At 32.9% G+C, this 15,916-nt stretch overlaps 3 protein-coding genes across 5 annotated transcripts in view; 2 read left to right on the top strand and 1 right to left on the bottom strand.

The window, feature by feature from the left end:
- The window catches only part of LOC108573027 (protein FAM13A), an 11,091-nt gene extending 4,062 nt beyond the window's left edge, over positions 1–7,029 (top strand). Inside the window, exons 5-11 of the mRNA XM_017935386.1 lie at positions 4,310–4,480; positions 4,597–4,738; positions 4,835–5,065; positions 5,170–5,370; positions 5,466–6,116; positions 6,223–6,470; positions 6,547–7,029. Coding sequence (XP_017790875.1) covers positions 4,310–4,480; positions 4,597–4,738; positions 4,835–5,065; positions 5,170–5,370; positions 5,466–6,116; positions 6,223–6,470; positions 6,547–6,760 — 1,858 coding nt within the window. The 3' untranslated portion in view covers positions 6,761–7,029. The remainder of the gene's footprint in view (positions 1–4,309; positions 4,481–4,596; positions 4,739–4,834; positions 5,066–5,169; positions 5,371–5,465; positions 6,117–6,222; positions 6,471–6,546) is intronic.
- Positions 7,030–10,375: 3,346 nt separating this feature from the next.
- Positions 10,376–13,693, bottom strand: LOC108572479. The gene is given in 11 exon segments (XM_017934726.1): positions 10,376–10,654; positions 10,760–10,892; positions 10,961–11,076; positions 11,133–11,398; positions 11,401–11,650; positions 11,711–11,996; positions 12,064–12,358; positions 12,416–12,848; positions 12,933–13,153; positions 13,260–13,502; positions 13,660–13,693. Coding segments are annotated over 11 exon segments (2,547 nt in total). The 3' UTR covers positions 10,376–10,384.
- Positions 13,694–14,344: 651 nt separating this feature from the next.
- The window catches only part of LOC108572959 (2-oxoglutarate dehydrogenase, mitochondrial), a 12,771-nt gene continuing 11,199 nt past the window's right edge, over positions 14,345–15,916 (top strand). For all 3 annotated transcript variants that reach the window (XM_017935317.1, XM_017935325.1, XM_017935309.1), the window contains exon 1: positions 14,345–14,452. The gene's annotated coding sequence lies outside the window, so the exon portion shown is untranslated. The remainder of the gene's footprint in view (positions 14,453–15,916) is intronic.

Here is a 15,916-nt window from a genome sequence, read left to right as displayed (position 1 = left end):
GCGAAATGGAGCTAAAACGCGCGTGCGATTCTTCGATGCGTGTTCTAAATCGGCAGTCAAGGAAATTGTCCACTTCCCTTCCTCCCTTCCGACGCCGGTTTCTTGCGTCTGAATTACAATGGGTCACGCGTATTCTCGTTAACCTTGAAGTCTGTCCAAGATTTGCAAGCTGCTCTCGTTCACCATGAAGGAAGATCATCTTTTTCGATCGTAGCTACTTGAAATGAAAAGAAAAAAAAACAGCTTCTTTTTTCAAACTACATATGTACATACGTATAAGAATAGTCGAAAGATAGAAAGATTGGTGAAATGTTCGTTGCTCGTATATTGCTTACCCGATCGATAAAATTGATCCGACGTTACGAAGCAAAGATTGAAAATTTTATTCGACCACCTGCGATACGTATGTATTTCGATCGCATGTCTTTCGTTTCTGTTCCGAAAACGATAACGAAACATCGCGCCTAACAGTCGATAGTCGCTTTACGATGTGTTACGTGCACATGCAAAGTGCAGATGTAGTAGTCGTTCAAAGCACTGCTCCAGCAATGACGTAATCTTCCTTAATAAGTTTCGTCGAAGCAGCGTAGTCAGAAACGAAAGCCACGTACAAATACGTTTACAATTGTAACGATGTGTTCTGTATCCGTATTCGAAGGAAGAGCCGTTTGGTATAAGCCGGTTTCAGCAAGAAACACGCCTACCAACGAAAATAGTCCGAGAACCGAGTTCCCTCTTCGCGAAAGTCAACTAAGAATTCAGCACATACACAAACCAATCGTTGAAATGCATTTGCCGCGACTTCGTTGTCGCGTTCTTTTATCAAACAAGGATAATAGGAAAAATAAAAAATAACCGAATAAAAAATCGATTAGCACTCTGGACTCTGTCGGTTTTTTCTGTTGGGAAGAAATTATTTTTACCGACAATTAGTGAGAATCTGCGAAGAAATTCTGCAAAAGACCCTTTAGAAATAAACGAGCGGGTTTGTTTCTTCCAGAACAAAACGTTACGCACTAAACATATACATATGTAAGTGCTCTATGTGGCTGTTGCAGATTCGTCGCGAATGTTCGTAGTCACGATATGCGTCTGTATCCTATTGCTGGTGATTTTACGATGTAGCCCCGATGTGCTAAATGTACATCGTCGACCAGAAATAACGTTTCGTTGACGTCAGGATGCCAAACGGACGATCGTAAGATACCACCCAACTTACACATCCGTTATGGATCATTATTTCACTCTAACGAGAAAGATGATCGTTTAAAAGAACCGTCGAATGTATTTTTCATCGTAGATAAAGGCGGCCAACTTCACCCTCCAATTCTGCTTGATTTTTTCTAAACAAATATTTCGACATTTTTCTCTTCGATATTATTTTATCGATCTTCTTGAAACACGAGTTTCAAGTTAATCTCGAGGTAGTTATTGGTAGTGAGAACAAGCTTTGATGAACCGGTTCTGACCTGTTTATTTCTTCCAACGCGAGGCGACGCGACGCGACGCGGCATAGAAAAGCATGCGTGCGTGTGTTCTTGGCTGCCCACCTTTTCTGGCCAGGTTGTCACGTATCGTAAACAAGCTATATAATGCAAAAGGCTTGTCATAGAAACGATATCGGAATGGCAGAAATGATGGAAATTCGATGAAATGACAAGGTTAATGTAATTACAACGCTGCGAATCACGCGGAGCCGGTTATGATCTCTGCAGAGAGAGAGCAGAGACGAGGAGTTTCCATTCGATCGATTCCAGGCTGTCACGTGCACGCACGCGGTTCATACCGCGGGCTCAGGAAACTGGTGCGCGTCACGCGCCACACGCGCAGAGGCAAGATCGGTGCCAGTTACAGCACCGGAATATAGGGGAGAGTCGATCGGCATCTGGCGCAGTCTGATTTCTCGCTCGTTCTATGAGTTACATAGTTACTCGTTGAAAAGTGTTTCACCGCGTGTAGTCAATCTCGTATTGTATTGTATTGAATCGAGTCGAATCAGTTCAGATCTCCACAGGCTATAACACATTCGTGAACGCGTAATCGTCGGAACGAAAGTGTTTATACCTCGGAAAATCGGTGTTCGTCGTGTTCAAAGTTCAAACTTTGCTGCTCTCTTAATAAACGAATCAAGGGAACGCGCGTGCTTGAGTTATGTGGGGAATAAGTTGCTTGTGAACAACGAGAACCGTTCGTTTTTTGGAAAATCTGCGTTGATCGCGAGCACAAGTCGACCGAGAACGCTCTCTCGTCTAGTTTTACAAGCAGACGTCCATAAATGTTCCATCGAATCACCGAGAGACTCGTCTTCGCGCCGGTGGTCCGCCATTGGAAAAGAAAGTTGGTGTTCGTGATTACATGAGCGGCCGCAACGGCTAAAGGAATACGCGTACAGTGAGTTTGTTGCACGCTTACTACGCGATACACCGCGAATCCTCTTTTATACTTTCACGTGAGGGTTTTCCTTCGACGAGGATTACTTCTCCAAAAATACACAGGTACAAATGGTTTCGAGGAATGATTTCAATTCCCCCATACGGTATATCGCGAAAACGTACGAATTAAGAAGTTGATCCCTTTAGAGTGATCAATTATGCAACCTAAGTTTACCCGCTACGTTGCAATACTGATGCAAACGGTAATTTGATTTAGGAAAAAGAAAGGAAAGAAAATGACAAAATATCCGACCAGTTACGTAACGTAATTCCAACGTGATATTAGAAGTTTATGTTTGTTGAAGTATGCTAGAAACATGTGTAGAAATTTAGTTTTTACCACAAATAACGACAAGGATGCAGCGAATGTTGCACAGTGCATTCAATCTGTACTCTATCGCAGATTTTTTCATCGATTCGTTTCAGTCAATGCGTACTAGTCGTCGTCGCCAGCTTGTTAGTCTTCTTCTTTTTCTTCTTACATATGTATGTATGTCATGTATGGACTGGATTATTAATCATCAGTCGATTGATTAAAAAACTTTTCCTTCTCTTTTCTTTTTTTTTAAATTTGCAATCATGAACGCGCGCGTTTTCCTTTTTATTCGTTCGATACGCATTGCGATATTGACCGAACATCGTTCGATAATCGTCAGACTCGATGCACTGCGTTCTTCTACTTCGATATGAAAATAACGCGTTATACCGATGAAGAACACCATTTCGATGACGAAGCAACAAGAAAACCGACTCGCCGCAGGAAAGCACGATAAGACGCGTAATGACGTGACCTACCTCACTCTTGGTGTTCTCAAAGGCATTTCTCTTTAACAACGTTGATCGATCAGTCTGGCGTACCCTTTTCCACCCGTTGAAAATGCATTTCGTTTCAAGTAACTTTTCATTTTCTCAACCAGCTGATACTAAATCGAAAGCTGAATCGCAAGAAAAACGAAACTCTGAGAAAATTAAAGGATATACATATAATTTACTTGGTGAACGTCGTCGATCGATATACGCATTTGTTTTAACACTAGGTAATCGAATACTAATCGATTAATTTCTATCACATTAGTATCTGATTTCGATACCAATTGCTTTGCATCGACTAATCGAAATATTACGAATTTCCTTTTTAGTTAGGTAATTATTTTACTCTTCAGCTGCCTCCTAATCGATTTCCATTATAGAAATTAAAGTCACGAGACCGTTAATATTTGGAGTCAACGTTGTTTATGCTTCATTGATTCTTTCTAGGATTCAGATCGAACCGGTCCTCAGTGGCGTGGCAATGGAATTTTCCGATTGGTTTCGAGAAATAAATAGAGGATAGAACATCACGTGCAAATATGTATATAGGAGTGTTACTATTTGTAGAACAGGGGATTGGCGAAACTCTTTCATCTTGTTAAACACACATTTCAATTTTCACACGTATGAATTACGTGTTCGTTTGTTCGTCGTTTCGTTTCAAAGAAGATATTTTGGGAAACCGTACTGAAAAACTCTTCTTTCGATGTGTTGTACTTGGTTGTAACACGAGTGGAAAAGTTAGAGTGACGCGAATAGTTTCGTTTTAATAGGATCTCGTAGGTTCTTGTAGAAAGAAATACGTTATTGCGAAGACCGATGACTCATTGCGAAAGTATTTACGCCCTGCAGTTTCTTCACTACTACCTACTACCTACACTATGTTTCGTGATATTGTAACTATAAACGATAGAGGAATAAAAATCAGTCGAATTTTTGCATCGACGATTTTTCTATTGGAAGTAGCGAATGGAAGAAATGGGCAGGTTAACTAACCGAAGTATTGAAGTATACGAGGGAATGAAATGCTTTCGAAATTCTTTACTCTGTGTTTTGCTTGCTTTTAGCATCCGTGATAACGTGGTGAACGGCGTGATCCCCGCGAGTGATTGTAAAATTTGCAAGGACGCAAAGGCCGAGCCGAAAGATACCGAGGACGCGTCTCTGTTTTGCGCGCTGAAACCGCGTAAGCGTAAAGAACGTCGTGAGTCCTGTTGTCAAGAAAGGAAACTGATAAGGTACGATGAATAAATATCCCGTTTTTGCCCCTCCCTTTTTTCTTTTTCTCACGGGATTAGGTGTAAATCGTGTTACTGGACGAGCTTGTTGTTCTCACAAATTGAAACCCTTTCAGAAGCAGCAGCGAGGAACGTGTTCTTGATAGTCCGACTGAAACCGCAGACACGATTAGACGCGTGAGCAGTCACGAAGACTTCAATAGTGAAGAACATTTGCACATTTTGTCACAACTCGGCCAAGACATGGGTCATGGTGTGGTGAGTTTCTCTAACACTCTCTAACAATAAGTAACAACACCGTGTACGCATGATACGTGTGTACATGTTCTAAATAAACGTACGGGGTGTTTGCAGAGATGCGGAAGTCTTCCTTTGCACGAGAGAACGAATGTTTCACCGGTATCCAAGAAAACTCCACCAATTCTGTCACCATGTGAAACGGCGTTAGAAACGGAAAAGTTCGAATGCGACGCTGAAAAATTGAGAAGCAGCGAACGTTTCAGCCGAAGTATTACTCCAAGGGGAAGAAGGCAGGCTCGAAGAAGAAGAGTGCACAAGGTTGCAGATACGGAGAGCTCGAGCAAGGTAACATTTCTACTCGTTCTTCTTCTACTACGACGCACGTGCTGCGCCGAAAAAAGAAGAAATATGTAGTTTTTCTAATAAACCAACTAAAAACCTTTGATTAGGAAAACGAGGAAGAAACTGATAATATTTATAATGTGTCATCGAGCCCTAATGGTCGTAATGGTTCTCCAGCGCAGAGTTTTTTGGAAATGTTGAGCAGCGGCCCGAGTCGATCACCATCACCGGCTCGTCCTCTTATAGTTAGTCATGAAGATTTAAACAATCCCAGCTTAACTAATTGGACCTTTCAACGACAAGAAAATGTAAAGAATTATGTCGGATAAGCATAAATATAAGTAATGTTTGTTAATTTCATAGTAACTAACGATAGTAACACATGTCAATCATATATTTATAGGGAGAAGCTGCGGATGCACGAGTGGAAGCTATGTTTTCTCCAAGAAATTCTTTATTGTTACCTAGACGTTTTTATTCTGAGAATGAAATGCAACCGACCGTTCCGAATATCGCGGAACTTGGTTTAAAAAGTTTGACTAAACATATAAATGGTTTGAAGAAAAAGATTAAAAAGTACGAAGACGAATTTGAAGAAAATTTTGGTTATCGTCCAAGTCATTCCGACAAAATGAGTAACAAGGATATAAAACGATTATGCATGGAGTTAAACAAATTGCGGAAGGAACATAAACTGTTAAAAGAAGATCCAATTAGTGCGTTATTGGCTAATGCAAATAACAGAACAAGAACTAATGGTAGCCCAACGAATAACAATAATAGCCAAGAAAAGTCTGGAGCGACGTCGATGGAAGAAGTAGTAAAAGAAGTAGAGAAAAAGCTTAACGAAAAGAGATTAAAATATAACAGACCCGAGAATATGGAGGAGTTAACTTACGAACAACTGATAGATGAAAAAACTGCTGTCCAAAAAGCTTTGCTTCACATTGAGAACACTTTTGGGAGACCAGTTTCTAAGGAAGACAGAGCTGTTGTTCGACCTTTGTACGATAAATATAGAACATTGAAAAGATTACTCATTAGAGCAGGAGTGGTAAGCAACATTAGGATATTTCCGTATCAAGACCTGATAGTAACGAAATACACGTCTATGCGGATAACATAGCAAAATTGACTATTTTTGCACTTTTCTCTTACAGAGCAAAAATAAAGATAGTATTTCAGAATTAGCTACTATTTTGGAGCATGAAGCAATGGATTTTACCTCGTCCAATTTACCTGGTAATCCATCTGATACGGAAAGAAGAGCCAGCGAACCTGATATGTCACATAGAGGTATTTTGGATTGTATAGATTCGGTAGACCAATTGCCAACTGATAGTGATAGTCAGCACAGCAGTAGCGAAGGAAGTCGTAGTAACAACGAAAGTCTTCATGCTCTTCCACAGTGAGTTCTGGATATTTAGTTTATTAAAGTCCTTGCCCTGGAAACTCAATTACCCAATTACTTAATTTCATTTCAGAGAAGAATTATTGGTACAACAAAAATTAACCAGGGAAGAGAAAAAGCGTCTGCGACGGGCTCTGAAAGAATTAGAAGCACAGTTCGAAGCTCGTGCCGGCCGTAGAATGCAAAGAGAAGACCGTGGTCCGCATGTTACATCCGTTTACGAATCGTATAAACAGGCCAAAGCAAAGCTTAGACTGATCGATGCTCTTATAGCTAAAAATGCTTGACGCAGTATCTAATTGATGTCTTGAAATCTACGTCCTAATCCAGCAACAAGAAAAGCTTCAAACATCTCGAAACGTGTGAAACATACGCAGTGATTATTATACAATCGATAAATCATACAACATTCGTACAGTTATAAATAATGTTAACACGCAATAGTAATGCCAAGAAAAAATATTTAAACGAAACAACAGTTATTCAGACAAGAAGATATAATAGTATGTATGATAATTTGAATTTATCTAAAATCAAAACATTTTAGAAAAAGAAAGAAGAGACTATTTTCGGTTACTATATATGTAGATGTCATCCAGCTACTATCAGTTTCTACGTAATACTTATAATAATTCACGCTCTTTTATTTTCAATCGACAATGTTAGCAAAATTCCTTATTAAGTAACTTATTATTAACAAGAACTATCACATTTGTACGAAATGTTTTCAAGAACAGTTTCGATTATTATAATTAATTATATCCTTTTGGTAAAAATTTTGTTATTTTAATGACACATTGGAATGCATATTTTGAAGTGGTATCATACGATAATAAATGATGAAATTAGAACCAGGATAGTACTTTGAACTTTAAACACTAATAGTTAGCAAGTAACGGTGGCTATTGTGTAACAAACCATCTGCCGATTGCACATCATTTCTTTAAAATACTCAACGTCAGATTCGATAAAATACAGAAAGGAAATGCTTATTACTTAGTTATTGTAAAGTGTGCCTATTTATACGAATAAGAACATCGCATAACAAAATATTAAGGGAAAAATTACCACTGACTTGATTCATCAGAAGTTTTCTACGTATTTTTACCAATGTCGCGTCAAATTTTCTCACTTCCTATTTTATATTCATTGCATATTTACATTGCGTTGTACTAAAGACGCATTATTCTTTTAGATTTTTCTGCATTCATGTATTTGTTTATATTTTACTGAATGCGGAGTATTATAAAAATTAAAAAAAAAAAAAAACGAGAAACGAAAGAAATTACTGCTTGAAAAATTATTGTATGTACGTATCTTGCTATAAAGCAATAGGTAGAAGAACATTTTGAAAGAAAATCCACAAAATAAACGTAAAGAAATGAACAGTGACAAACTTACAAACGTAACTTACGAAATTGATTTTATAATTCAAGCACGAACATAACGAACACAGTTTGTGTTATTTTTTCGTTGATTGAAAATGTTATTTATCTTTCCTGATTACTGTTGTTAACAAATTTTTCTTTTCTTTTGTCTTTTATTTAATCTAATATGAAATATTATTTTCTTTAAAATCAATATATGGGTTGAACATAGAAATGGAATTAACAGATTATTTGTTAAAATCAATATGTTCATTTTATCGTTGAAGTATTATCACCAGATTGAATGTTGAGAGTAAAGAACGAATCTGTGGGGTTATTTATAATGTAAGTACCTTGTAAGAGATATCACATGTTATAATTGTAGAGTACTATAAACTGTTACAGTCTTATAGCTGTATTAAACTTATTCATTAAAAGCTTGTTAATTTCTCTGTTTTATATTTGTACAAGTAAAATTTTCAGGCAATTATTCGGACATAACGTAGATATAACGTACCTTCTTATAATAGCCTTAAAATTTAACTTGATAAAGCGTCTCAATTGAGGGTGCTACGGTTTGTGTTTACAGCGTATCAAATAAGAGAAATGCTCTGAGAATTTTATCAGCATGGAAGTGCGCCGAAGGGGTTCGCGAGTTTTAATGATTTTGCACTAAACAAAAGGTATAGAGACCTTAAACTCTAATATGGATCAAGGATCAATAAATAATGCTATAAGAAATATTATATAAATTATACATATATATATTATACAGATACATACATGATTTACAGCCTTAACTAAAATCACATTGATTGATGTTGGAATTTTTGAATTGATTATAAAAAAAAACATGCCAAAAAGTATACGCATAGTTTCAATCAGTTCCTTGCAATATATTTTCGTTCCATTTTTATTCTTTTCTCAAATTAAAATTATATCGTGGCCCCAGATCTTTAGCGCTAATGCATTTCGCACACTCGAATAACAAAATTGATTTGTTTGAACATTTTAATCTTGTATTGATTCAATTGACATTGGTTATAAATTTTATCCGCTGAACTAGAACATGCGGAATGAATAAAGGAAACAAAAAAAAAGAGAGGGAGAGAGAGAGAAGAGAAACGATTATTTAGACCAAAGCATTTTTTAGTCTGTGATATAATATGAGAGATATATTGCTTGTGTTAATATAGGAGAGTATGTGTGAGAAGGATCTAATTATTTTTCCCATTTTTTGAAACGATTTATTAACATAAGAGAATGTTTTCGGCTGTCTTCTTCGTAGAAGGTAATCGAAATTGATGATCTGATTAAAAGATCATTAAACAAGAGTAGCAACTTAAGTAATGTTACATTCTTTTGTATAAAAAAAACAAGCAAGAAAAAAGAAACGCAAATTGAGGAAGAAAAATCAAAAGAAATCTGGCAATTCAATTTAATAAAATTGCAAATTTTTTGTATTTTTCAATAATTTAAGAAGTTGACATTTTTTGTATATAATTTCCTTCCACGATTATTTTTTTGTCGATTGTTGTATTTGCTCGTATTTTTATAGGAATGTAAAAGAATTCATTTTACCATAAATATCACAGAAATATTTTACTTCGATTTCGTTTTGGAGTACGAGCAGTGATCTCGATAATAGAAGGGAAAAAAGTATTGCCTTAGAAATAAGATAACATTCTTTATTAACGTTATCCAAAATAAATTTTGTAGATTATAGAAGAGACGTATCTTTATGCGTGTAAAAATAAAACGCGTGATTCTATGTAGTTGCTTAAAGGAAAAATATTCCCACCACTGTTAAGTTAAAATTTCGTATTTATGAAAAATGGGATTTTATTATGAAGGATTAAACTTTATTTTGTAAAAGGAAAAATTAATTTTGACAGTGTACCTAGGCATTAGAGACAAAATTAAAAAGAACGAATAAAGATTGATGCATGAAAATAATGTTTTGTTTGTACATGTGTCGCAAATAGATAGGTATAACATTGGCAGTAAAGAAGCAAAAAATGAATGATGTTTAGCAAAATTTTAATTATTCTTCAACGTTTATAAATGTGTGATTATGTATATACATATATACCATATGTATAGATATAAGCAATTGCGTACATAAATATACAAAACCATGCATGCATACAATTCTATTACCCGTTATAGCAAGTAGCACGGAGAATCAAATAAAAGAAAAACATGATCTGTTAAAAATATTACTTTCGTTAGACAAAATAATCCTAACGAAATTCTTTGATATTTTTAACGACAAATCCTTTATTATAAGAATATAATTGTTTACTTACGAAGAAATACTACAAATTTGATTTACCTTATACTTTATATTCTTTTTGCCTTATTCATTATGAATTATTTGTAGCTATTTTGTTCTAAATAAAGGCAATATTTTGAATGATTACTTATTCAAGACTCGTTCTATTTTTGTGGATGTATATAAAGAAGGGTTTTAATAATTATCGTGTAATGAATATGTTAATAAATTCTGCTTACGTGAAAAACATACTGCACCGTGATGTACCATTACCACGACGTCAGTTTTAATTGCTTTTGAAATGTTTGAATTTGTCGTAAAAGTCCCGCTAATCGAAGAGAAGTAGGTTCTCTTGTTGTAATAACACTATTTCCTCTTCTGTGACAAAATCTTTGTTGAAAACTTGACCCACAAGATTTAGTTGACGTAAAGGGCACAGATGAACATAATTTATTCGATCCCAGTGGAATTTCTGTCGATATGCATATATAACCGTTCTTTTCTTGTAATACTCTCATTTGATGTTTTAATGCCATTACCTAAGATCGAAAAAAATGAATAAATGAATTATTAACTTTAATAAATATTCATATCGTAAACTGTAGAATAAGATAATTTAATTTCTATGTGCGAAGTAAGTTTACCTCTTTATACAAATTTACAACAGCATTTATCTCATCTTCTTTAGCACTTAACTCTTTTTCCAGATTTAGTATTTCTTCTTCTAAACCTTTATTACTACATTCTTTTATTTTTGCTTGTAATTTTTCATATTTTCTACAATCAATTAGAAAATATCAAATTACAATAGGATATACCGTTTCACTAGCACTAGTATAACTTACATATTCATTTCTTCAAATTGATCATGAAGACTAATTAGAACCTCTCGTATTCCCTTTGAATTTTGAGATTGATTAACTGATGAGGTGTTACAAACGTCTTTACCACATATACTGCCCTATAATTTTTTCAAATTAACATTTCCAATCAATCCATCAATCCACATAACTTTACTTGATATGTTTTGAATTGTATATTTGAAGTATCCATTTCTGAATTGACATTTTGTTGGGAAGCAAATAATTTTAACATTTTATTGTCTATTGCATGTAACTGTGTTGTATTTAGTGTATTCAATAGATTCTCTGATCTAGTATCCTGTAAATAATGAAAAATGAATTTTTATACTATTTTAAGATAAAATATGTATATTCAATGATATACATTGTTTAGTAAATTTTGCAAATTGAAAAATGCAAATTTAAAATTACATTTTAAATACTTACTTCTTTTCTATCATATTTCAAAAACACATTTTCATTTTCTAACTGCTCACATTTATTCATAAATAAATTTTCCTTCTGCATGTGTATGTTGGTCATTCGAGAATTTACATGAGATAGTTTACTCTGCTGATTATTTATTTGTTCCATGAGAATAGACACAGGCTTCATACCTCTGCTAATTTTACGAATAAGAACAGGAGTAATTCCACTTCCAGCAGATTGTCTATTTTTCATTATACTTAAAACCTTTTGAATAAAAAAAGCCATAGCAATAATTATCCCTTATTTTTACATCAAATAACATACTTGTTGAATATTTAAACCTAAATTATGACTTGGGGTTACAGAAGTACCCACTACAAAGGGTATATTTTGAAAGTTGAATCTACCGAAGTACGAGCGATTCGATCTTTTTAATTTTGAAGCCAAAGTTGGCATTTCATAATTATGAGTAACTATTGGGTCACAGTATGGTGCTTGCATAATTGCACTTTGACAATGATGTGAGTAGCACTTTTCCATGGCACATAAGGGAGCAGCATTTGAAACCTCCAAAGTATAATTCAGATCATTAGTATTGGTACTTCTTCCTCTAAAAGTAAAAAATACACGTTATATATAATATTTTTATTCCTGCAATCATTAGTATAAGTACTTACTCTGTTTTCTGTTTAAATTCCTGTTGCCTTTGAGAATAATTTTGCTGACTATTTACATCAATATTTCGAATGTGGCAACTATTGTCCTCACATTTTGGCTTTACAGTTATAGTTTGTCGTTTATTTACAGCTGAAGATTTTAATATGTTAATATAGTTCATGTGGTGATCAAGCTTTGAATGTTTACTAGGAATAGCAGAAGTGCTACCGCATTTTGCTGCTGTATTATGATAAATTTCCACTACTTCATTAGATGTCTGCTGAGACTTCAATGTATGACGATTATTTACATTATCTAAAATATAAATAAAAGTCAATATAAAATTCTCAAATGTACATCTTTATTTGATACTTTTTTGTTTTCGTTTTTTTGTGTCCTTTCTTCCTACAAAATTTGTATCCCTTGTAGTCACAGTACTTCTTGAATTAGAAGAATGTACTTTTTTTCTTCTCCTTTTAAATTTCAGAGAAATAGTATCATCTAACTTGCATAAGGAACCTTTCTTGCTTGATAATGTTGAGGACACTGCCTTTTCCTTTTTCTCACTTTTTGCACAAATTTTACTTTTATCTATAGATCCATCTTTTACACTACCAGAAATATTAAATTTACTATCATCTCTTACAGAAGATAATTCTTGAAGCAAGTATTCATTCTGATTATCCAGAATTAACTGTTCAAAAGATTTCTTTGCATTCGCAGCATTTTGTATTAATTCTGTAGAAAATTCTGCTAAATGCTTTTGATACGGATATTGCCAATTGTGATTATGCTCTTCACACTGCTAATAAGAGTTTTACAAATATAGTTATGAGGAATAACATCCTTTAAAATATGCATAAAAAATATTCAAGATATAAATACATACTATCATGTTTTCTTGATGAATTGGTGATAATGATCTTGATTGTACATATGTGTTCTGGGAAAGATTATAAGTTTGAGATGTAATGGAAGATAATTCAAAATCTCTTTCTTTCTGTTCATTTAAGTTTTCTGATTTTTCTTCTTCTTTATGTTGCATATTAATTTGTGACAAAATGTTCACTAAATTTGAATTTAAGGAAGATTCATGTTCTTGGTTCTCATCTGTAACAAAGAATGCATTTGAATTTTGTACAATATAGAATATAAGAACATAAAGTAATTAAAAATATTAAATAATTTATTGCACCATTGTCATTTACAAATGTGCATTGGATATTAGAGTATTCTCCCAAAGAATTATTACAATTTGTCTGTTTGGAAATTACAGTTTCATTATTATTATTAGAAAGCTCAATTTTAGGATTTTGCCAATTTAAACTACTCAAAGTCTTTTTAGTTTCTGGTATTTTTGGTATATCATGATATAACATTTTCATGTATTCCAAATGAGTTTTTAACGAATCACATCTTGTTTTTGTAGAATGTAACCATTGTTTTACATTTTTCATATCTAAATAAATAAAAATCAACACAATTAAAATTGATACAGTCAAAATATAAGGATTAATTACTGTTGTAAAGAAATATTTCTTTAATGTATATGGAGTTACTCTTTTCCAGTAATTATAATAATAAAATATTAGAAAATATCAAATACATATAATTACCAGTATTATATTTTCTCTTGTTACTAATATCCATATTCTCTTTTTTTCTTAAAAGAAGTCTATAAAAATACGCGAAACAAGGATTCGCAGGTTATACTTTGATCATTTATCGATTACATTTTCGTGCGTACGTCCTTTGTTTTCGATATGTTCTTCTTTCATTAAAAGAACATCGTTTACGTGCAATTTTAGTTTTTCTTAAAAATTTTCAACATTTAAATTTTAACTTCATGCTAACTTTCATTTAATCATTTATTCAATTTGAGAACTATATTTCATTATTGTAATACCATTACAAAGTATGTACGGAATATGATTAAAATATTGAATTGATGACATATACTTTAAACATAAAAGTTAAGCATTAAGTTCAGTATTACTTAAGCAAAAGTTCAATATTACTTAGGCAAAAGTTCAGTATTAAGTAAGAATTAAAATCATTTCTAAACAAACTGAAGGCTGAAGCATTTTTAGAATGACATAAAATACAATACAGTCACAGTACAATTCATCCTTTAGATAAATTCATATGAGCTACATAGTAATCTATAAATATTCATGTGACGATAACAAATTTAAAAATAGCTTTAAAATGACCGATGAAAAGAAAAATCTAGAATGAAGAAACAGTTGGTAAATTTTTAAATTGAATTAGTGTAACACTGGTCTACAATATTTGGTCGTTGGGTGCGCTGAGATCTCTTTCGCGGATATATTTTAAGAAGACGTAGTTCGATCTACTTGTGAGTTGCAAATGGTGGACGGCCTGTCATCGTCGTTGCTTTAACATCAGGTACGAGAATTTGTATTTCATTTACGTTTAATTTTTAGTTATGACATTAACGAAACATAATTGTCTTGTTTACGAATAATTGTTGGTCATTATGTAAAAAAAATTTTTTTAAGTAACAAGCATTATTCTCTCACGAAACATCTTCGATTACGTAAAATTGTTGCACCAGACGAAAATAGTCACCTGACTTAACAAATGTAGTTATCGTTCTCGTATTTTTTAGGAAATAAATTTTATTGAGAGCACTTACGTTTCATTTTTTATCTTTGCATTGATATAAGGTTATCGAGATATTGTTAACAATCGATAAAGTAACCTATAACTCAATTACAATTGAATGAAAAGTATGATTTTTTCATATGTGTATGTATAAATGCAATTGTGTAATAACTATAGATACTCCTATAGTACTCTACTTTACTTATTCTTCCTCTTTAATCTAACTTTTAAATTTATTGACAATTTCATATGCATATAATCGTACCATGAAGATTGACGTTTAACCACGTTTTCAAGACAAATGTCACGATTCTGACGTTTTTCTGATTGTCAAAAGGTAGTTACTTACTTATTCGGCAAAAGGATAAGAAATAGAAATTTGAAATCTGATTTAATTGCTTTTTACCATTCATTTTTTATCACAAAGTTTTCTAGAATGTAATTTTAAATACGAATTGGAATGAATGAATTCATACAAATTCTAAGAATAAATACCAGATTTCTGCCGCTATTATGAAATACGGAAAAAGTTGGTGAAAATTAGGTCAGCATTTTGTCTCATGCTTATTTATTACAGTTTTCTTTTATCTAAAATTTTACGTTCATTTCGTACATTTCTATTTGATATACACCGATTGCTACGTAATATGTTGTAACAATTGATAATACGTTATCGTCTACATATCGTAATTGATATAAATATTTTTTCATTGATTTCAATTTGAGTTGCACAATGTTGTACAGTAGATATTATGTATTATAATCTTATAACAAATTTTGATATTATAAAATATAATGAAATGCAATACCTTTTTTATTAATAGCTTTTACTTATATTTATGTTTTATCAAATGATAAAATACAGTGAATGTAAAAAGAGTATACTATGAATTCTTTTTCTATGTTTTGATTTTCTTGGTGGCTTATCTGCTTCACATTAGTCATTCATTGTGATAGACTAGGTTATTTGCGCAGACCAGTCTGGATTATATTGTCTGATATAAATCATTTCCTGCTTAGACATTAATATGCAATACTCATTAAGAATGTCTTATGTTTTAAACATAGGTTGTAAATTAATTTTTGTAACATTTTTTAGTTAGACACATCAAAATAATATTATCTTTTAATACTAATAAGATGTTAATTTTATTCACAAGAATAGTTTTTTCTTCCTTTAAATTGTGAAAATGCAAAAAAGCTAAACTACTGTAATAATTTAAATATTTTTTTTTTCACTTTGTT

Source organism: Habropoda laboriosa, unplaced genomic scaffold (genome assembly GCF_001263275.1).
Source record: "Habropoda laboriosa isolate 0110345459 unplaced genomic scaffold, ASM126327v1 scaffold34, whole genome shotgun sequence".
In the NCBI taxonomy this organism is placed as follows: Eukaryota; Metazoa; Arthropoda; class Insecta; order Hymenoptera; family Apidae; genus Habropoda; species Habropoda laboriosa.
The sequence above is the reverse complement of the archived record's forward strand: the minus strand, read 5'-3'. Positions and strand labels throughout refer to the sequence as shown.